The 23,196-nt window shown below is 35.3% G+C and overlaps 1 protein-coding gene across 1 annotated transcript in view; it reads left to right on the plus strand.

Moving 5' to 3' along the window:
- The window catches only part of KNDC1 (kinase non-catalytic C-lobe domain containing 1), a gene marked incomplete at both ends in the record, with an annotated part of 65,604 nt that overhangs the window by 30,603 nt on the left and 11,805 nt on the right, over positions 1 to 23,196 (plus strand). The window contains 11 exons of the mRNA XM_080620253.1: positions 7,163 to 7,277; positions 10,746 to 10,817; positions 10,920 to 10,981; positions 14,098 to 14,256; positions 14,609 to 14,686; positions 15,304 to 15,397; positions 15,575 to 15,737; positions 15,832 to 16,670; positions 16,767 to 16,911; positions 18,636 to 18,727; positions 20,760 to 21,163. Of these exons, the coding sequence (XP_080476379.1) occupies positions 7,163 to 7,277; positions 10,746 to 10,817; positions 10,920 to 10,981; positions 14,098 to 14,256; positions 14,609 to 14,686; positions 15,304 to 15,397; positions 15,575 to 15,737; positions 15,832 to 16,670; positions 16,767 to 16,911; positions 18,636 to 18,727; positions 20,760 to 21,163 (2,223 nt within the window). The remainder of the gene's footprint in view (positions 1 to 7,162; positions 7,278 to 10,745; positions 10,818 to 10,919; positions 10,982 to 14,097; positions 14,257 to 14,608; positions 14,687 to 15,303; positions 15,398 to 15,574; positions 15,738 to 15,831; positions 16,671 to 16,766; positions 16,912 to 18,635; positions 18,728 to 20,759; positions 21,164 to 23,196) is intronic.

Genomic DNA, 23,196 nt, shown 5'->3' on the forward strand with positions numbered 1-23,196 from the left:
TATTTCATGATAGAATTCAAATATGTGCACAATATGATGGATATGTTGTCTCAAGCATTTCACCTTTATAAATACTCAAATACAAAGGAGAGCTGATAATTAGTCTACTAGAATTTGTTGATAGGTAGTTGTAGTGTGGTCTCTGCTCAAGTTACATATTCTCAGGGTGGACAAGTTTGGTCTCTAATTAGATGGTTTTCTCTTGTGCCACACTCAAAGAGATGCAAACAAGCCATGTAATAGGAAAGCTGCTAGCTAAAAATGCAGGTGGTTGATGCCAGCCTTGATGACAGTCCAGCCTTGTTGTGACTTGATAAAAATGAGCAGCACAAACTTCAAATATTTCATTTACAAAAATTATGAACATACTGGGTTTTTTTTCCTTACTTGCTTACTGTCAACTCACCCTTGCTCTCCTTGCCTAAAAGCCAGTCTTCCAGCCCTCTCATGCAGTGGCATCTAAGGTTATTTTCAGTCTGCATCCATCCCTCTTTTCACCTTGCCCAAACACATCCACTGGAGTAGTAACCTAGGACTATAAGGTGTGTTCATCATAGCCTTTGGTTTATCATAGCTAAAAAAAAAAAAAAAAAGAAAGAAAAATCAATTCAACATTGAAGATTCTGCTTTAAATGTTTTTTTTATCCCTTTCCTGTCTCTTCTCCTCCCAACAGCATGTACACTTATTGAACTCATAGCGCAGGAGGATAGTAAATATGGATAAGTACCACATGGCATGGTTTTGCTCTCTGAGGGAGTTACTCATTGTATGCATATTGAACCCTTTATTTAATGCTTAAATCCTGCAGGTGCATTCTTCAAACTCTGGGAAAAGATCCATGTACTGTAGACACTTTTTTTTTTTCCCCACTTTTTTTCCCCCCTCTTCCTGCTCTGCAGTATGCAACCTAACATATTCAGAAGAGTCCAAAATCTTCTGCTTTTTCTTTGTCACTTGCTACTCTGGAGTTACATGAACCTCTTCATTTAGTAGATGTACTTGTGTTTCTAGCAAGGATCATAGTAATTTCAATCGCTGACATCTTGTGAGAAAGCTTATTAGTAAACAGAAATCTAGATATGTCTTAGTACTCAAGCAACAGAAAAAACTGTCATCTGAAGTACAAGTCTTTTCTCTGAATTGAGTTTTTATGTTTTAATGCTAAACTGTATAAACCTAGGAGTTATCTTGCATGTTTATTTGTCATGAAGAAGATGGCTAGGATAAGGCTATCAGACTACTATAAAACCCTACTGCAGCTGGTTTGGATTTTTGTTTTGTTTTGTGTTTGTGGATTGGTTTGGTTTGGTTGTTTTTCAGGGTTTTAATTCCAGGAAATAAAGGTACCATACTTAAGTCACTTGCCTTGAGGTGGAAGTGGGCTTACTTAGCTTCTGTGTTAACTAGAGAGGTGTGGTGTATAAACTGTCATCACTTAAGAACATAAATTGAGTGTAGTGATAGGGGTCCTTCTTTAAGTAGGAAAAGAACTGTTGAAATAAGACCTGTATTCTGTCCTTATTGGATTGCCAGGACAACAATTTAAGTCTGGGTACATGAAGATACTTTTGAGAAAATCTCCTTCCTCAGAATTAAAGTTTTCTAAAATTCTTGCATGATGTAAAAGATGTAAAAAATGTCCCATTTCCTTTTCCTGCAGCTGCACTTGAGATTGGCACATGGAAAAGTAAAGAAGAATGTGTTTTCAGGTTATTCGGCCATCCTTCTGAAATTCCCCTCAACTCTTTCATCATCAATTTAAATAAAATGTTTTTTGAGTTTGAACAGAATTTCATTCTTCTAAGTAGGCTCTTGGTAGAAGTGAGGTATGGCAGACTATTATAAGTTGTCTTAGAGGAAAGGGGAGGGGTGTTAATGTTTTCGGCTTCTTTTTCTTCTTTTGGACAAGAAATGTTATTTCTCGGGCTTCTGAAACATCACTTTCTGCCTCTGTCTTACCTTCTGATAATTGCAAAAATAAAGCCATACTGTGCTATCCCTTATGTGAGAAGTTGCAACTGATGTCTCTTTCAAGTTACCTTTCATTTTATTTCTCTGTGCCAGAATTTTACCAAATGCCTAAAAATGTATGGGTGTTTTTTTGGTTGTTTGTTATGTTTCTAAGGAGGTATAATTTGAGTCTGAGAGTTTTTTTCATTTACTGTAAAGGCACAAAAAGTGTGAAGCCCAAGCTAATGTGATTTTTATCTTCTGGGCTAAATAAAAAAATCCCTCAGATTTACAGTGTTGCTTTTTCACTACTTTTCTGTAACAGATAAGCATGATTGCAGCAAAAAAGCTCTTGAAATAGTACCACTAGCATCCCTTTAAATATTTCTTGTTCTTTAGAGAAATGCAATACCAGTCCCATCTGGTTGAAGATCAACCTTGTCTGCTCTGGAGAACAGGCAGTTTTTCTTGCCTGTCAATACTTCTCCAGTGGATAGTATTTTTCTAATACTCCAACACTGCTTCTTAATGTTGTGTGCTTTACTGCTAGTAAGCATTACTAAAAGTACTTGCTTGCTTGTCTGGCTACTGCAATGTATCTTGTGAGGGTTTTCCTAGTAGTTTTTATAGTTTTGCATGCATAAATAAATATTTTTCACTTCAAGTTTGAGTGGGGATCTTTTATTTCTCTAACCAATTTCATTCCAATCAGGTGTGTCTCATCTCTAATGCTTTTAATGTTTATTTGTGGTTCAAATGCTATGGCCTTTACATGAGAAGGGTTAATGGGAACCCGGCAGATACACATTTATTTTCTGTTGGTTATTCATATCCAGTCGAGCATGAGAGAAGTGAAAAGCCATGCAGCTAGAGAATGACACTTGAATACTGGGAAATAACACTTGAAAGAAAGAAGTTGTCAATTCCCAGAACAGTATTTATTAAGAAAAGAAAAATGATAAATCTTGCTTGCTTTGGCTGTTTAAAACATGCCAGCATTATATTCATAAAATATAGTACATTGGCATAGTCTGAATATATAAAACTTTTATTAAAAAGCTTTGGTTTTACAATTCTGGTACCCACAATGAAATAAAAGATCTGTTAAATGATCTGAAGAACTAAACGCCACTTTTGTTGGGGGAAAAAAAAAAAAGACTAAAAAAAAAAAACCCAAACAAAACAAGTGAGGCTTAAAAAGTGATTTTTTGGCATAAAACAAAATGTCACCAGTTTGTAGCTATAGACGATAATCAGTCATTTGGCTTTTTCATAATTTTCTGTCAAAACTGCTGTAAAAAACTTTCTTACTTCAAACTGGGTTATACAATTTCTGTTATGCAAAGGTCAGATTAAGTACACAAAAAAATTCAGGAAGAGGCACTGGATTGTAATTTTGTTTGCTCTTTGCAATTCCACTGGTGCTAATATCTTAATAAATGTATGAATGTCAGTATTAAAACAGCATTAATGCTTTAAATGAAGTGGATTTGAGGCATTATGGATGCTGAGCGATTCTCTTGAGCTTGCTTTGCTAATATGTCTGAACAGATGGTTAATGAACAATGCATGCTACATGTGGTTTGACTAAAATATTTAATCATATGTTTTCCAGTGTTTCAGTTTGTTAGTTTTGGTTTTTTGTCTTTTTTCCTTGGTGGTTGAGTGAAGTTTTTTTGAAGTTGTAGGGAATAGTAATAGCTGTGAATTGGAGAATTGCATGTAGAAAAAACCCAAACATAACAACCAAACATCAGACATGCTTAAGTAAAAAAATTTTACACTTAAGTGTTTACCAGAACATAAAGAAGTTCAGCGGGATTTGAATGTGCACTGCGTTAAATACCTTTGAGGTTTGAGGCTTAAATAAAAGTTGCCTCATAACCTGAAGTTGAAAAGTGTATCATTTTTCCTGCGGAAACTATTTTAACCAGACTGCTCACATTTTTCATCACAGCTGTAAATGTATGATGAAACATGTCTTATCATGCACCTCTAACTTTTATAAAGTGTTAGGACAAATCCCCAGCAAGTCTGAACCCTCAGTCTTCAGATGAAGTCTTCTAGAATTCTCTTTCTGGTGTAGGAAGGTGAGCAGTTTCAATAATTAGAACACTAGAAGAACTACCTTCTTGGGTTGTTTTTTGGTTTGGATTTTTATGTGCGGGTTTTGGTTTTGGTTTTTTTTTGTTAGTTTTTTTTTTTGTTGTTTTTAGGGTAGGGGGCCGTGGATTTTTTTTTGGGGGGGGGGGTTTGGTTTTTTGTTTGGTTGGTTTTTGCATTTTGTTTCATTTTCAAGAATGAAAATAACCTTTTGGTATGGTCAAGGTTGGGAGAGACTTGAATTATAATAAGAGATAATGCCAATGCAGTTAGCTATTAGTATCACAGAAGAAACAGCTAGCTAGCAATATTAATATTTGAAGCTCATTCTTCTTTAGGATGCTTGCCAGAGAGAAACAATGAGGGTATACATTTAAATAAAGTTCACCAACCTGTAACTGCATTTTTTTTTTTTTTTTTTATTCCTGACTCGGGTTAATTTGGCCATTCTGTGGATGGCAGTGATTCTCACTTCTGCTAAGATTTGCTTTTCCTGCATCATTTTTTCCTTCTGAAACAGACTTTTTCTGGTACTTTTTCATCTTCTATTTTGTTATCTATCATTGACACTTTGTTTTTTCTTATCATAAACTTTTGCTGCTCCTCTTAGGGCTTGTTCCCACTTTTCTGCTGTGCTTAAATTTCTTTGTCATTTCTTTCTTCCTCTAGAGAGCTTGGTTATCATCCCAGAAGTGATAGGAAATGCCTTTCAGCTTTCTGCTGTACAACTAACTTCAGTCTCCAATTTAATGAGAGGTGGTTCTTCCCCCTAGCTAGCCATCCATCACCTTGTCCTGAAGTGAGAGGTGATTTGTATATGGAATAGAGGAAGTCCATCTTTCTCTGCTGCAGCTTTTAGAGCCTCTAGGAACATAAACTTCAAGAGGAGGGATTCTCTTTCAAAAACACATGTGGCAGTGGTGTGTACTTATTACAAAAATATTCCCAAATCTTAAAACCTTCGTAATATTCAAGTCAGACGGTAGAATTTCTATTTTGATTCCTCTCATGTCAGCTGTACAGGGTGAATTTGAAAATTATTCTGTTTCTTTCATTGTAAAGTGTCTGTGAGCAAAGACACTTGATGCACATGAGAACTAGGGTGCTGTGGAGCAGGGAATGCAGCACTGGTCAGGGATAGTAATCAAGTATGACACTTTGTCTTGAATATTCTCTAGACTAATTCTTCTATCTCTCCTTTTCCTTCCTGCTGTGTGATTGATGTCTTTTTATCAGACGGTTCAAGAGCTTAATTGTCGAGATATAATGAAGGAGCACATTGATGAAAGAATTTTGCATGTCAGGATGCTGGTGATAGCAAAATATGAGAATGAAGCTCAACCTTATTACTTGACTTTAAATCTGTCTATTCTGAAGTTACTAATTTTTGTCATGTGCCACAATGGAGGGTAGGAGAATAAAAGCACAAAACTAATTTTTATGTAAGTTGGAGGTAGGCAGAATATAAAACATTTTAAGTAAATCAAAAGGTGTGTTTTGCACATGTTAAAAAAATATAGTTTATCTGTACCACTCTCAAGGGATATCTAAACAGTATGAGCCTGAATTATTACGTTCCTTGAAAAGGTCTTCTGGTAAGAAGTACCAACAAAGTTTCAGCTGCAGAAATGTGGTTCTTTTTCTCCGCCCCATAGATCACAAGAAAGCTATTTCTGTTTGTCAATCTTGAAAGTTAATGCAGTAGTCTGTTCATTACGTATTTTACAATAAAATCCAAATAGTGCCTCCCTGATGGGTGTTTCATAGCCAGGATAATGGAAGACTGACTGCATTAAATGGCAGTGCAGAGACTGATGTGCCAAATGTAATGATGAACTACCATAGTGTGTGAGTGAGAGGGACCCTTAGTCTGCTTAGATTTTGCAAAGACTGATTGGAATATAAAGGTGTCTGTAAAAACAACAGAACAGTTCAGAGGTTTTAATCTTTGTCTCCTGTGCTCCATTTTTGTTTTGTTTTGTTTTCTTTTTTTCCCCCAGAGTTAATTCTGAATTGCTTCTAGTAGTTTTTTTTCCCCAGTGTGGCCAAAAGTTGACATTTAAAGATAGTTTATAATCTTGGGGCTGCATACACAACAGAAGATGTGTGGTGCTGTTTTTAAAAATAGTTGGATGTCTCGGTTCTAACCCAGATGTTTCTGCCTACTGTGAATCTTTTACTGTTCCTTTGGTTGGTGGAGATCATAAGGTCCAACTGATGCCAAGAGTCACTAGTAGCGATAAGCTCTTCCATTAGCACAGCTTGATTGGGAAGGTGTCTGTACCATACTATCAATTTCAAATTCTTATATTCACCTCCCCAAAAAAGAACTTGAAAAATGGATTCTCTAAAGAACAGTGAGTTTCTGTGGAGCAGGATCCATTACATAAATATATTATGCCAGGTATCAAATGCTAAATTGAGAGCCAGAAAAACAAAATCTGTGGCTACAAATTGAGCAGCCAGTGCTTAAAAGCAGAACAACATGTTTGGACTTCAAATAAACCAGTCATTAATTCTGTCAACATTGTTAACATCTTTCACAGAAGAGCAACAAATGTTGATGAAATCTTTAAGATAAGACGTGTAATGAAACTGTCAGGGTAAATCAGGGTTCGAATGTGGAATTTTTTTCTTGGTGGTGATCACTTGGATTTTTATGTCTTTAAGTCTAGGTGTCATCTCTAGTTAATTGTCATCTTTAACATCTTAAGAGTCTTTCCTTAGTATGACAAGAAAGAGCTTCCAAACAGCTAATTTTTGCTGAAAGACTTTTATTCTGGCTGAAATTTCACTTGAATTCCACTTTTGTTGCATGTTTAAGGAAATATTGGTTCATCTATACAGCTAGCTAAATGTGCAATGCTTTTTCAATAAGAAGTATTATATATATAATACTTTCAGTAACATACAATACTAATATAATTATATATATAATACTTTATATAACAAGTATTATTAGTTCATTACTGGTAAGTGCAATAAACCTCAATGCTTTTTAGGTGAGTGTGTTGTATATTAAGACTTGCTTTTTCATTGCATCAGTAAACTTTTTTTGTTTGTGATAATTTTTAATAACTTGCTGCATACTCACTCCTTTTATTTCAGTGCATCTCTCTAAAAATCCTGTTGTCCTGGTATGGTAAACCCCTGAAAGACTATGAACTCTGGGCATTATGTCATGAGTGTTTATGTACTCTGCAGACTTATGGAGATTATCCAGGTATAGTCTTAATTATGTTAAAATGTTTGCTTAGTTTTTCATGTTTACTGTATTGTTTATTGTCTTAATTGTTAATATCTCGACTTTGATGTTTGTGTACATAAAAGTTAATAAGCAATGTTTCTAATTGAATTTTCTCAAATTGTGGGTTAGAGTTTTTACTCAATTTAGAGTTATCTTTCTTATATAGAGGAATGTCTTCTCTTTATTCTTTTCATGGGGAAACAAATCACTATGACTTCAAGCCGTGAAACAGATTTTGTGTTCATAGAATCATAGAATAGTTAGGGTTGGAAAGGACCTTAAGATCATCCAGTTCCAACCACCTTGCCATGAGCAGGGACACCCCACACTAAACCATGCCACTCAAGGCCTCATCCAACCTGGCCTTGAACACCGCCAAGGATGGAGCATTCACAACTTCCCTGGGCAACCCATTCCAGTGCCTCACCACCCTCTCAGTAAAGAATTTCTTCCTTAGATCCAATCTAAACTTCCCCTGTTTAAGTTTTAACCCGTTACCCCTTGTCCTGTCACTAGAGTCCCTGATGAAGAGTCCATCCCCAGCATCCTTGTAGGCCCCCTTCAGATACTGGAAGGTTGCTATGAGGTCTCCACGCAGCCTTCTCTTCTCCAGGCTGAATAGCCTGAATAGTCTGAATGTGTTCAGACATTTCAGGGATGGAGAAACTGTACTGCGACTGTTAAGCACTTGGGACTTGTAAGTTGAAAGCAGGAAGAAGTATGTTTGCTGTATATGTAAATATAAAACTTCCTCTCTTGCCTGGATTCCTTTTTGACAAATGCTTCCTGATGTATTTTTGATAATACAGGGCTTCATTAGTTTAAAGCACCCAGGGTCTTGACATGACATTACTCCTTCCACACTCCCTATACTTCAGTTTATATGAGAATTATCAGAAGTCAGCTTCAGAGAGAGCAATGGGGAACTGTCCTTTGGGAGAATTAGAATGTGTTGTGTGTAACTGGGGAGAAGACCATCCTAAATTTCCATAGGCATTCTGAATGTTGGTTTAGCTTGTGCTAATAATCAGTCTGTAGCTGTTCTGATAAACAGAACAGAGGTTCCCACTGCCACCCCCTGCCTTTTATTTTTCTCAATTTAAAAAGCCTGCTATTGATGGTTTGGGCAAGGATGAGCTTGAAGTCTATAACTGAACATAAGAAATTGGATAATGAGGCACAGAAAACTTACCGCGTCCCTTTGGTTTTCAGCTTCAGCTGTTTTATCTTGTGTGATATAAAACTGTTAAAAAGGAAATTGTCCATAAATGGAGATTTCTGAGCACTTTAAATGATGTTAGCCTTAAAATTAAGCATTTATATACCTTGCAACAGATGGATTATTTCAGCCTTATAGCATGGTGCTAGTGTTTGTGAAGGTTTCAAGTAATTGCACATAATGACTCAGATTCTAATTTAATATGCCTAGCTAGCCTCTGTTACTGTACTTCCATGCACCCAGAATATGCAGGTCTGAGTCGTGATCTGAACCTTACGTAGCCTATAAAAGTGAACATAATGATACAAACCAGTAAATGGAAGGCACCTTACATAAATTCCATATTTGACAAATAAAACTACCTCGAAGCTGAATATTGTTTTCAGATGTAGAGTATTTGTGCTAGAGGATTCTCTGCCTGTTCTGAGAGTAATTGTGCATTGCAGAATGACTTGCAGTGGTGTCACTACTTCTGTGCCCCCACATACACCCATAAAGTGTTCTCACCGTTCCTTTTCAATAATATTAACTAATTAAAAGTGAAGCTGATATCATATAAAAGGATATTTGTTAAAATATCTTTTGCCTTAACACTGGTAGTGTAAGATTGGTAGCTGATGAGTCATAGTTAAATATATGAAACATGGAATAAACTGGATTATTTATGATTTGTTCACATGAACAGCCTTTTCCTACAAATCCTTCCTTGATTACACTTTTTTCATTATCCTAAGCAGGAATGATCTGGGTAAGAAAATATACCCTTCTCCAAGTATTTTTTTAATTCAGTCCTGCTACAAAAAGTTGCAGGAGGATTTGTACCCTCTACTGAGACTTCATATATTTCCTTTCCTCATAGCAAAAGATGTAGCCTACCTGTTGCTCATAAGCACTTTAATGAACCTAGGTGAGAATTCTCATGTTGCACTGTCGTTCAGAATTGGTTAGCATGAACTGTTGCAGATTCAGGGCCAAAGGCATAACTCTTGAGAAGCAAAGATAGAAAGCATGAACTGTTCTCAGGGGAGCTGCCTCTACAAAAATAACTTGTAAAGGTTTCCATTTGGCAAAGCTTTGCTTTTCAAAACACATACTTCAGGTCCAGCTTAAATATTATTGAAGGTAGTAGGCAAGCCTGTATTTACATTAAGCATTGTGAGCAATTTAGTGGCTTTAGATGTGCTGTATATAGATAACTGCAAAAAGATTATTTCCTTTCTTTGTTATTTTAATTTTCTTAGATTTCTTCAATTTATTATTTAATAAAAATATGTTTTACTCTTATGCCTCTTCAATATTTTATTTAATAGGTAATAAATTTAATGGTTAACCTCTTAAGTTAATGAAAGAATATTCTACTACATTTATTAATATGAACACGTTAATATGAAAACATATTAGATGGTAGTCTACAAACGCAGGACTATATTGCCAACCAGTCGGCTTATGTTGAAACATGTTAAATTACAGTGTGCTTTGAAGACATCAAACAGCTAAATGTAGTCTTATCACAAGTTTCTGTTACTGAAATTATATAACACAATTTCATGACCTTAATATTAAGTTCTTGAGGACCTCAGATAATTTAAAATAGTTTTAGAAGTCAGTTATTTCTTTCCTAACTGTGGAAAATTTCAGGGCCTTGCAAATACCAATCTATGTAACACTTCTTCAGTGTGTGCAATCATAACTATTTGTGCAAAACTCGACTCCATATCCTATCCTACCTTGACGTGTTCTACATCTGCTCACATATGTCCCAACTGTCTCGAGATATTGACCCTGTATTTGGTGGGCTTGGAGAAGGGAAAAAAAGAGAGATTAAAAGCATAAGATAAATTGACTGTCTTTATTGGTACCTTGTAAGAATACTAGCGTACATGTAGCTGTTATATTTCTTTTTCTGTTTTGTTCCTTTCTTGGTCTTCCTTTTCAATGCTGGCTATAAAGAGAATAAACTTCTGGTGTTCTAAGCCTTTTTATTTATTGTAATCCCATTTTTACTGTCTTTTCTGTTCTGCAGGAATTGGTTTGAGTGATAATACATCTGTTGTCTCTTTATTGGGTGGTGTCTGTTCTAGCATTAGTGTTATTTAAAGCATCATTTATCATAGGATGATTGCTGACACTGCAAATTATTTTTTAAATTACATATTTGTATTATTGTCAAATAGTTACAAGACAGATGCTTATTATGCCCTGCCCTTTTGTGGCTTATTTTGCAGTGGTGTTATGTTTGGACTCCGTGCTGATTAACTGCCATGGAAGTATTCTCTTTGCTGCTCCAAAAGCTGATGGTAAACTAATACATTGTGTGCTCTGCTTTTATTTCTTTTCGGGCTGAGTGGAGAAGAAAGCAACCATCTTACTTTTTGTTTCTTGTTTCTTTTCTCATTTAGAATCATGTGATATATTTTACTTAGCTCCTGAAATTGAAGAAGAGTATGTGGATACTGAGAAGGTAATGTGGTAGGTTATGTAGGTTGCTATGCATTGCATTTTATCAAGGTACAGTTGCATCCTTCTGCTGCTTGAGGAAGAAAGCTAAACTCTTCTACAATTCTGATAATATTTCTCATTTCCCCCTATGTTTCTTAGTTATCTGTGGGGTTTTGTATACTGATCTGCCATGAAATTAGTTGCTTCTGAAAAATAATTATGCCTTCCAAAACTGTTGGAGTAACTGCCAAAAATCTGTTAATCCATAGTTTTCCATAAGACTTAATAATTATTAGTTTGTTAACAATAAGACAGACTTTGAAGTCATGTTCTCACCCTCTGGAGATCATGCTAAGATTGGGATTTTACACTGTCTAGGCTAAAGCCCAAACATTTAGCTTATTTGGAAGACTAGGTAAAATGTCACTATCAGCATATTTTTACTATTGGAACACTATGAATTATTGTCTTTTACCAATACAATTTTCCTAGAGCTTTTTGCTATAGATATAAGCCATTAGGAGTTTTTGGAGCAGGGATGATAACCATGCTAATAAATAGCAGGTGGGTATGTGTCTCCACTGCAACTCCATCTGAATAGCAAACTGCACTACAGTGATCTTAGCAGTTAGGAAAAAATAATTCATGGTACCTTTCTATAATGTAACAAGAAAAAATGTTACCTAATAAGTACCTTGTGTCCATGAGTTCTTTAAAATTAGACACCATAGTCATGAATTAGAAAAAAAAACTTATAAAAAATCTACTAAAGACAGAGTTTGACTTTCTGTAAAATAATCTGTAGCTAGAAAATATTTATATATCTTATTTAAAATTGCTTTTTTTTTCTTAAACTACTGTGATCCAACATGCAGGTTTTTCAAAGGCTTCAAAAGCTTAAGCTAACCCTGAAATCTAATACAGCAGTTTTACCAGACAATAGAAATTAATAACTCTAAAGTCTTTATGCTTTATTCTTTTTCTTTAGAAAAGTAATCTTTTGACTTGTTTATCTACATTATATATAGAATAAGCTGACCTGGTTTTTCCTAAATAAATAAATGTAGGTTAACATTGTGATTCCATTGATCTCTAGGAATTCTGAGCTTAAGGGGAAAAACTTTTTTTTGTTTGGTGGAGCTTCTTTCTCCTACTTCAGGTGGTTTTGTATCTACTAGTAGCTTTTGTTCAACAGTTCAGCTGGTTCACAGGTTATTTTCATTATAGTGAACTTCCTCATTATCTTGTGTTCATTGCTGTTCACTTTGGTCAAAAAAGTGCTAGAAATATTGTTCTATCGAACCACATTATTCTGTACTGTGTTTAGGTTTCTGTCATTTTTAATCTTTTAGAGGCAATGTGAAGAAGCATGGTGCTTTGTCAAAATTGCATTTGTAGTACATACTAATATATGTAAACTAAGCATTAAGTAGGCTAAAGCTGGCTCTGTCTGAAAATTGTAATTTTTATAGAATCATAGAAGTTCTAGGGTTGGAAAGGACCTTAAGATCACCTAGTTCCAAACCGCTGCCATGGGCAGGAACACCTCACACTAAACCACATCACCCAAGGCTTTATCCAGCCTTGGTTTGAACACTGCCAGGGATGGAGCATTCACAACTTCCTTGAGCAACCCATTCCAGTGCCTCACCACCCTCACAGTAAAGAACTTCCTCCTTATATCCAATCTAAACTTCCCCTGTTTAAGTTTGAACCCGTTACCCCTTGTCCTGTCACTAGAGTCCCTGATGAATAGTCCATCCCCAGCATCGTTATAGTCCCCCTTCAAATACTGGAAGGCTGCTATGAGGTCTCCATGCAGCCTTCTCTTCTCCAGGCTAAACAGCCCCAGCTTTCTCAGCCTGTCTTCATGCAGGACGTGCTCCAGCCCCCTGATCATCCTCGTGGCCCTCCTCTGCACTTGTTCCAACAGTTCCATCTCCTTTTTATGTTGAGGACACCAGAACTGTGCACAATACTCCAAGTGAGGTCTCACGAGAGCAGAGTAGAGGGACAGGATCACCTCCTTTGACCTGCTGGTCACGCTCCTTTTGATGCAGCCCAGGATACGGTTGGCTTTCTGGGCTGCGAGCGCACACTGCCGGCTCATGCTCATTTTCTCATTGACCAACACCCCCAAGTCCTTCTCCACAGAGCTGCTCTGAATCTCTTTGCCTAACCTGTAGCTGTGCCTAGGATTGCTCTGACCCAGGTGTAGGACCTTGCACTTGGCATGGTTAAACTTCATAAGGTTGGCACCAGCCCACCTCACAAGTGTGTCAAGGTTCCTCTGGATGGCATTCCTTCCCTCTGGCGTATCAACTGAACCACACAGCTTGGTGTCATAAGTAAACTTGCTGAGGGAGTACTCAATCCCACTGTCCATGTCACCGACAAAGATGTTGAACAAGACCAGTTCCAACACCGATCCCTGAGGGATGCCATTTGTCACTGATCTCCAGCTGCACATTGAGCCATTGACCACAACTCTTTGTGTTCTTCAAACTCTTTTATTCTTCAAATAAAACAAGAAAGCTTGTGACGATCAAGTGCTTTTAGAGGTTCTTCATCATGACAACTTCAGTTTGTCTAGCTGCAGATAGCACAGTAATTGCTGAAATGAATATACAGTACTTCATTCTTCCGATACTTGTAATCTTCTCTGTAAAATATGACTTGCATTGGCTAGCTCATAATTACTGTGTGCCACTTACTTGCTGAATTATCATGACCTTTTTAAATATCAGGTTTTATGGTAGAACTCTAAGGCTTGCAGCAATCTTAACTTTTTACATGAGAAAGGAATTCTTCAAAATTATTCTAAAAACACTTTTTTCCTGAATAATTTTGCTAGAGAAAGAACAAGATAAATTATGTCTTTTACTCTAACAGTAGAAAATTAGCTACTATTATTTGCCCTGCATGCATAATAGCTTTTTTTTTTTTTTTAATGGGCAGGGATTTTCATCAGCATCTTCAAAAGCCAAATGTGATCTCTACTTTGGAAGCTCTATGCATTATTATTTGTGTGGGGAAAGAGGGAAATTTTTGGATAATTTGCTGGAATGGGTTTTGAAGTGAAAGGGTTTTTTTTTTTTAAGTCTGTTTACATCTTTCCTGTCTCTTACTTTATACCAGGTCTGCATTTATGCTGTTGCTGCAGTTCTGTGGATGGCTGCAAAATCCAGTGTTCCACCAAGTCACAAACTAGTATTGCCAAGAAAATTTAAAAAACTTCTTCTGGATATGGCAAGAAAAAACCCTGAAGAAAGACCTTCTGTAGCTGATGCAATTAAGGTTACTACATTTAAGCAATTTTATGTGTAATCTAGTTGTCTAAAGTATTATTTTAATAATTTGAATATCAAAATATTTATTTTGGTAATAAACTGATATCTAATTAAATCATAATCTGACACTGTGAAGGTTGTTTTATAAGTTACCTCCCTAGGGACAGCAGAGGGGTGTGTTTTTAATTTATATTGAAATTGTCAATAAGGTACTTGGAATAAGTTCATAAGACATCCTAAACTTAGATTATTTCCAATTGGCTACTTAGCTTGACTTTGCCCTTGTCCAATAATATCCTACTTGATTGAAAACTTTCTACCGACTGGAAATTATGACTTCCTTTTTTTTTTTTTTTAAGACATGCAGTCGTTATTTATTTGAACAAGGTGTAAACAGCAAAAGCATTTTGGCATTGCTGAATAAATCTGTCTTTAAGGTAAGAGTGCTACCGTTTTTTAATTCTCTACTTTTTTTAATAAATTCCATAAATTGTATTCCAGTAAGACTTTCATCCCCCGCAAGTATAGTTAGATTTGTTCTCATTTTGATTTATCTTCAAATAGCCTTTAAGTATTGATTTTTTTTCCAGTTCTTGCTGTTGGAGTAGTCACTCCCCAGATTCTGCTGCCGTGAATCTACAGTCTGTATAGATGAAGAACTAGTAACTTAATTTTGTAAACTCTCTTGCATTTACCACTCCTCTTATCAGAATAGAAGATATCAATATGTAACTGTTGTGTTCTCTTTGTTTATGTGTATATAATGCATGGAGCATTCAGTCAATCCATGGAACTAACTGTTCAAATCTTTGATTACCTAGAGGTTTTGATTTGAAACAGAGTTTTCCAAATGGTTATAACAGTCCTTAGAGTTTTGTATGCCATTTGTTTTAATTCTCCACCTTAGCATGACTAGATTGTTGTTTTGCAACATTCTAGATTTATATGGGTGTTGGGTTGGTTTGAGTTTTTTGGAAGTAATATAAACTGGAACAAAATTTAAAAAAAGAAAAAAGCTAATAAATTCAGTTTGGACTTCAATTTTAATTGTTAGGCTGTTGAGGAAGACATAATCTCGTCTCAAGATCATGTTGCTTTTGCATTTAAAAATGAAAGACATGAAATGGACCCTTCAGAGTCAAGTCTAGGTAAGTATAAACTGACATGTTTACTTTGTTTTAGTGTTCTCTAGATCAGTTCTCTATGTAATATTTTCTTAGGTGCATGGGTTTGGGTTTTGTTGGGGTTTTTTTTCTAAATTGATTGTTATTTACCTTACATTTATATTATACATATTGTTCATCTTTCTGTGGTTTTGATTTCAGGATTTGTGCCTATTACCAGTGAAAGTAAACTTGTAGCAGTTAAAGGACCAGTACCATGCCAAATTTCTCTAAATTGTGAGAAAGCTACATTACCTGTTGCATTCACCTCTCCTGCAACTCACTTCAAGCCTATTATTCTGCAACGAAATGAAAATATAACAAAGTTAGTATATCTTAAAGCAGAATAAGTTAAACTTGACAATTAATTGTTAAGTCTACTGGAATTGTCAGCAAAAATTTTTCTTTTTCCTTTTCAGTGAGGTTCACACACCAGCTTCTGAACAATTCAATAAAGAGACAAGACAAGAAAAACACATAGGCAACAACAAATCAGGATTTACAGAAGATTCTAAAAGCTGTGCTACTGAGGCCACAGATGTTGCTGAATCTGAAATACGTGAGTGTGATTTAAAAGTTCCAAGCCATTCATCCCAAATATCTTCAGAAGAGCAAAAGCCAGGCAATGCATTTACTTCTATAGTTACTTTACCAACACCATCTGATTCCTCACATATTCTACCGGAAAAGAGCATATTACCTGAAGTTGCTTCAAGCTCCTCAGCTTGTCCTACCTCTTCTAATTTTCTTCATATAAGTAACATCATTCTCAAACAGGACTCAGAGAAAAGAGTTACAACATTTGTACCGGTACATTTAGCTGTATCAGAGCAAATACCAAATAAACCTCTTCGTTCAAGAATTGCTTATGATTGCTATCATAGTTTGCCAGTGCTACTTTCAAGTACTATTGCAAGTTATAAGATAAGCACACAGACAGAAAATGATGCTTCCCTTTACAAAGTGCAAAACTGCGAGACTGCTAATACACAGAACAAGTTTGATAAGAGTAACCTAGTTATTCACACCACCTGCCAAGAAATTAAGTGTACTGCCAATGTAGACAGTATTTTCACTGAACAAGGATACACACCATGTACCTCAGTGAATCAAGAAAATTCTCATCTCTTTGACGCTGAAGCCCTGTCCCAGCAGAACAGAACAAGTGACACTTTACTACAGGAAGTGGTTCATCTTATACAGGAGGAGTTTGCATTTGATGGTTATCTAGAGAATGGAGTTGAAGTTTTTGATATGGGTATGTAGCTTTTCTTCTGTAGATTATTGTCATTGATGTGTAAGAATATTGTTGTTAATGTTTTTTGTCTGTTGTTTCTTTTCTTTTTTTAACAAGGTAACTTCATTTTAAACTTAAAGGAAATTAGATTTGGCATATTCTCCGATAGAATTTGTGAAAAGTTTTGTGACCTTTACTGGGATGAAAAATTACTGGAGAATCTCTATCAGGTAGTAAATGGAGAAAGACCTTCACATTTATGGTAAGTGTTTTTAAACTTTTTCCTTCCTGCAGTTCAGTTTAGTGCTTTTCTCCCTACTTTTTAGAAGCAGGAAGGGATATGCTGCTTCTCTTCAAGTATCCTTACTTTTTTCCTGCAAACTGCTAATTTCAGAGTTTATTAGATACTTTATGGCTCTCTCCATAGCAAACAGTGCTTAATGGCTAAGCACTAAGCTTGTCTGTAACTCCCATTTTAGGATATCTGAATAATGGAAACCTGATTCCAGTCAATATTGTTTTCAACCATTGGCTTCATGGTCTCGTTAGAAAGAGGCTGTTTAATCAGAAGTGAAATATATTTTTCTTACTGTTCAATTTGCTTATTCTGTTTCAGTTTAGTTCTTCATGCATTCTTTTGTTTTATTCACACCTAATAATAAGGAAATTAAGTTAGTTTTGCTAGAAATGCTTTTCTTAACTGGTTTAGTTTGACTCAGTGTTCCTCCTGGCAGTCTTTGTAATTGGTCTATTAAGTGAGAAAACACCAGCATAATTAAGTTAGCTTTGCTAGAAATGCTTTTCTTAACTGGTTTAGTTTGACTCAGTGTTCCTCCTGGCAGTCTTTGTAATTGGTCTATTAAGTGAGAAAACACCAGCATAATTGATTTCTCATTTTACTGTTTCATTTTCCATGACATGTCTACCTGAAAAATAGTAAAAAGCATTATTGTTTTATTGCAGCCTCTAAATGTAGCATACTTATAGAAGTTTTTTCCTGAAGGCTATTGTAAACAGTAATCAATTTATATGTGAAAGTTATGTACGGGATTTTTTGTCAGTCATGGTCTGGAATTACAAATTGGAAATTTTGACTTGGTAGATGTGATCTATAAACACTTCAGTGTTAAAATATATATAATCCCTACAACAAGTGTCAGAAAGAATAGAGTACAACCTCCAGATATCAGACCCTGATGTGCTGGTTTATTTCCTATTTGGTTGGCTCTTTTAAGGAGCTATTGAAACTTGGACGGAGGTTATCTTCTTAATTCCCTCAAGTTGAATGTGATGGTAGGATAAACTTTAGCTGTTGCAGCTGAATTATTGGCATATACTAAGATGATAAACCTCTGTATGAAGTTTTGTTACAAAGTTTTTGAAAATGGAAATGGAAAAGAAATCATCATTTAACCAGTAAAAAATACACATCTAGCTTTTAGATCACAAGTGAGAACTGTCTGAGAATATCTCTGAGACACTGCTTACTTCTTCAGACAAAGAATATTCTGAGATACTGCTATATTCTTTATTTTATGTTCATTTTAGACAAAGAATATGGCAGGTTTTAATTATTAACCTTCTTTGAATAAGTTATGTTATATAACTTATTATTATTATTAAGGGTGACTTAGAGTCAGACTGTTAACCAGAGGTTGAATCCTGACTGAAAAACCCATTACTATAATTCGCAGTCTGAGTTATGCATGGAGTTATGCCTTCTGTTTGTACGTGTTCTGATACTTCTGTTGGAATTTTACCAAATGCTGTAAGGTAAAATTTCCACATCTTGCTCAGTGTGTTTAATATCCATTTGAACATTTTCTTCTTGTAAAATAACTGAAGTTGGACATGCAAACTTCAGGAGGTAGATAAATTCTATGAAGCCCTTTACATACATAGAGCCATCTGTAAGATCTTATTTTATTGATGTAAATATAAAGGTATATAAAACATTAATTTTCCCTAATTATCTTTTATTTTCAGCATAACTGAGGCAGATGATTCAAAGTGTGGCAATGCATTCCAAGATCTAAAGAATTTTGATAGCTTGTTGGCAAGCGGTGATCAGAAAGAGGGTGAGAAAGAACTTCATGTTTCTAGATCTATGTGTGTGCTAGGAATCTATCAATGACACAAGTTTTGAGAGATTAGCACTTTGAGTGTGTCTTCAGGAAAATACCCACCTTACCACTTACAAACATTATTAGTTAATCTGAACATTGGCCTTCGGGACCTGTTGTCTTATGTGAAGCTTACATGTGAAAAAATGTCATTGAGTGGGATCCCCATTTCATTTACTTTTACTTAATCTTATTTACACAGATGTGTCTGTTACAAAACTCCCAAAATCCTAACTGCTAAATGTGGTTTTCCTTGTGTTCATTCACTAGATGTTCCAGTGGCATGCTTTAAAGGAGGGAGAGGAAAGGGGGACAGCCATATTGGATCGGCTTCAGACAGCATAGCAAGCTTAGCTAGGCAGAGAGGAAAGCTTTAGAAGATGCTTATTAGGCCTCAGTTACTGAAGAAGTTGAGGATTGATTGATTGAAGGATAGCTGTGCAACAGATCTGGTCCTTCTTTGTTCACATATCAGAATTAAAACAAAACTAGGCAATAAAGTAAATAAAATGCATTTAAAAAAAAAGTCAATAAAATTATTTACAAATTCAGAGGAAGGAAATTGTACTGAAGTCTAGAAACTTCACTGCTTTTAGATTTAAATGGGTGTTTTTTAACTTCATCAAAAGGGTTTTCATAAACAGGTAAAAAATAACAGTATTTATGTCTCTCCTAGGAGTTCTTCCACTTCCCTATTCTATCCACAGAAGTGTCTTTTTAAAGATGGATAGCAAAATGACAGTGGGACAAAGGATAATGAAGATAGTTTTGCCCTTTAATCACAATCTTGGTTACAGGACACCATTTCAGGGCACTCGTTGAGGTTATTATATTAGTGGATTGTTTATTTGTACTTCACATTTTGAGTTTTCAGTAACTGAACTAGAAACTGAGCTGGGACTGGTAAATCCCATTGTTATAACAAAACCATTACCCTTTCTGAGCTTGATATATTCATGAACAGCTTGTATTTGGTTGCTGTTGCATCAGTATTTCCTGGTTGTTTTGGTGCTTGGTTTTGAGGTTTTTTTGTGGTTTTGTGTGGGGTTTTTTTTTTTTTTGTTGTTTTTTTTGTTTTTTTTTTTTCCCCAGGATAGTTCAGCCAAGTTTCAGCATTTAAACTTGGTTACTTCTCTGTTTTGATTAAAGTTAAACTGTGTGTTCTTTACAGAATGGATTATATCCCTACATTTTACAAATTCATATTTTGCCGTAAAAGTTAAGTTTGCACTTGGCTGCTGTCATTCTATGTTACAGTCTTCTATTTTGGCTCAGAATAATTGCAAATGTAGAGCCAGACTCTCCTATGGGATATGTGATTTCTTTGCACCAGTAGTTTAGGTCCATTTGACTCCAAGGTGGCATATCTATGCCCTAGAGGGTTGCTCAAGTGAAAAGGGAGACTTTTCACTTGAAAAAAGGAGATTATTGGCAGGTGTAAAAGCTCCTGTCATCATACCAACCTGTGACTGTCTCTTCTGTCCCTTAAAGTTGGTAGTAGCGATTAGAACTATGAAGTTCCTTCATAGCTCAAGGGATTGAGTCCTGCAGGAGTAGAAAGTTTAACATCTACATCCCCTTTGGCTATATAAAATATTCCTGCCTTCTATATACGAAATAAAAACTTCAAGACTTACGGATGGAAAAAACCTCAAGAGCTAAGCTTTTTACTAATGCTTGCACAGGTCTGACATACTTTTTCTTTTAAAGCTTCTGTACTTAGCTTTTTTTAAATGCTTTTTCCATATGCACAGAAAATATTGTGTTATTTTCATAATTGTATTGTTTAACTGTTGCTTAATAGTTCTGAAATGTCTTCAACCTTTATCACTGTACAATAGCACAGAGCCAAAATAAGCACCTAACACCACTGTTAGAGCACCTAAGTAGTCTTGTAATTGTGTTTTGTATGTGTAGTGTTTAAGTTCAGCAAAGCATGCACTACGGCAGATGACTGTTATTTCTTTCCCCCTATACACCCTCTTAGGAGAAGGGGAAGCAGCCTTTGATGTGAAGGCTGAGCCTATGATAAATACATCATTAGGTGAAATGGAATTTGATGAGTCATCTTCGGATAATATCAAAAAAGAATTGAGGCTGCAGAATACTGTCCCCATAGAGAAAGAGCAACAATGTTTACAAGGCAACCGCAGTTGTGTTGGTCCAGGCTTTGCAGAAGAACATATAGAGCCCGAGGAAAAGACCATGATAAAGATAGCTGGAAACAGCTACCTTGTGTCTCCCAACCTACCTGACTTTCACGGCTGTAGTCCTGGTTGGAGCAGTGCATTTTATGGAGCTGAATGTTTTGATTCAGAAGTTCATAATTACATGAAAAACCTTGGAAAGCAGAAATCAAGTGAGTCACAAAATATAGATGCTAAAAAAGTGGTGAGTACATTGATTTAAAATCATTAAGATACCTCTTTATTTGCTGGTTAAAAAAATTATAATAATTGTTCTAGTGAGTTGAAACTCTCCTTCTTATAAATACTGACTCCTAAGTGGTTTACAATCTTCAAGATTTGTGATGTGTGACTGATAAACCAGGGTAGTATTCCAAAATAAATGTCTTCCATTACCTAAAAGATTATATTGATCACATTTACTTCCATTTCACATTTGTGCATCTATGTATAATGAGCTTCACTTTGTAAATATTTTCATAATATTGCAGGTCCAAAGCTACAGAGTAAGGATAATATATAAAAATGTAAAAATCTATATAGTTGAGCTGGCTCATGGGAAGGAAATGGGAATATTTAAGTATATGAGTTGGTGGTACTGGAAAACCTGTTAGTATAGGGACACCTGGAATCTTCATGTGTCCCTGAGAATGGTTAGTTGTCTAGTTTAGGTATTATTATTGTTTCTGCCACATACATGCTTAACAAAGATGAAGCAGAACCTTACTGGTCTTTTTCAGCAAGTTAAAGCTTCTTAATGTTCAAGTGTAAGTCTATAGGAGAAAATAGCATGAGAAGCTATTGCTTTGTGTAAAAATAAATATTTTTTAAAAAGAGTTTTCAGATCTGTCACTCTCAAATTTCCATCTACTCAAGAAGTCCTATTTTTAATCCTATAAAGCTGTTTAATCCTGTGTAAGCATGCCAACTAGAGAAAAATGGGCTTGTATAATCTCTCTTACTTGAAAGATAGTTTTTGATGAAAGAACAAATTTTCGCAAGTAAAGGATTTTTCATAAGCATCTGAAAAGATTTTTCTGTTTCAACAGGCAGTCTTTTTGACTTTGAGATTTTACAGGCTACTTGTCAACTTAGTTTGATTCAAAAGTTATCTTCTGAGTTCTTGACAGTTGTTTTCCCCATTTAAGAGATATACAACAAAAATGAAGCATGATTTATGGTGTTTACAGTTTGCTTTGGAATTTGCTTATGAAATTACTGCGTACTATTATACATTGCTACTATATGCATTAATACGTAAGAGCTTGGCTAACCCAACAACAATGCAGGAGGCTGGGAGGGAGATAATCATGACGTATCTCTGTAGAAAGTTATATTGTGTTCATGCCGAGAACATTCCAGTGGAGGACAATTACTACTGATACAAAGATCAGTTTAGCAATTAGTAAATAATTCTTTTAGAGAGCAAAAGAATATACATTCTGATAGCTCAAAAAGATACATACTACTCAGAGGATAAATGAACTAATCTTCCTAATGGTATCTAAAATCTGAAATCTTAATAGCCAGACAAAAATTAGACTCTGATCTTATTCTCTCTCAGTAATGCAGAAATAATGTATGTGATCTGGACTGCATATGAGGCCAGGTGGACAAACAAGAATAAAAGAATTATTTGGAGACAGTAGAAGCTTGGTATCTTACGTAAATAGTCTTCCTAATTTGTGACATCACTTTGTATCCAAGTTACAAGGAATACAATTATAAATTGTCATTTTTTTTATTAAGTCAAATTCAGTTTATATTTCAGTTTATATTCAGAGAAGATTATTAATGGAAGATTAAGTACACTTTTATGATGTAGAAATGTTTTGAATGCATTGCAAAAGAAGAGTAAATTTCAAAAAAAGCATGTATGTGCAGATACTTATATTCTCTCTTGTACTATTTATATAAAAAAGTCTTGGCATACTAGAATATTAAGGTATATAATCTTAAAACCATAATATTTTTAAATATTATTTCATAATTTTTATTAAAAATGTGTTTTAAGTGTCTTGTTACTACAAATTTAACAGAAGATACTTTAAAATACCAGTTACTTTTTGGTCTCCTGACTGGTTTTATTTCTTTCACTACCATAGCATCAACAGCTTTAAACTTTCTGCTGGCATTACTCCACTGACTTTCTGTGAAATCCAGCTTCTTCCAAATGTGTTTAAAATAAAAACTTACAGGATCATATTCCCTTAATTGCAGCAATCTTGAACATCTAAC

The sequence above is a fragment of the Psittacula echo genome (assembly GCF_963264785.1).
Source record: "Psittacula echo genome assembly, chromosome: 6".
Taxonomy (NCBI): Eukaryota; Metazoa; Chordata; class Aves; order Psittaciformes; family Psittacidae; genus Psittacula; species Psittacula echo.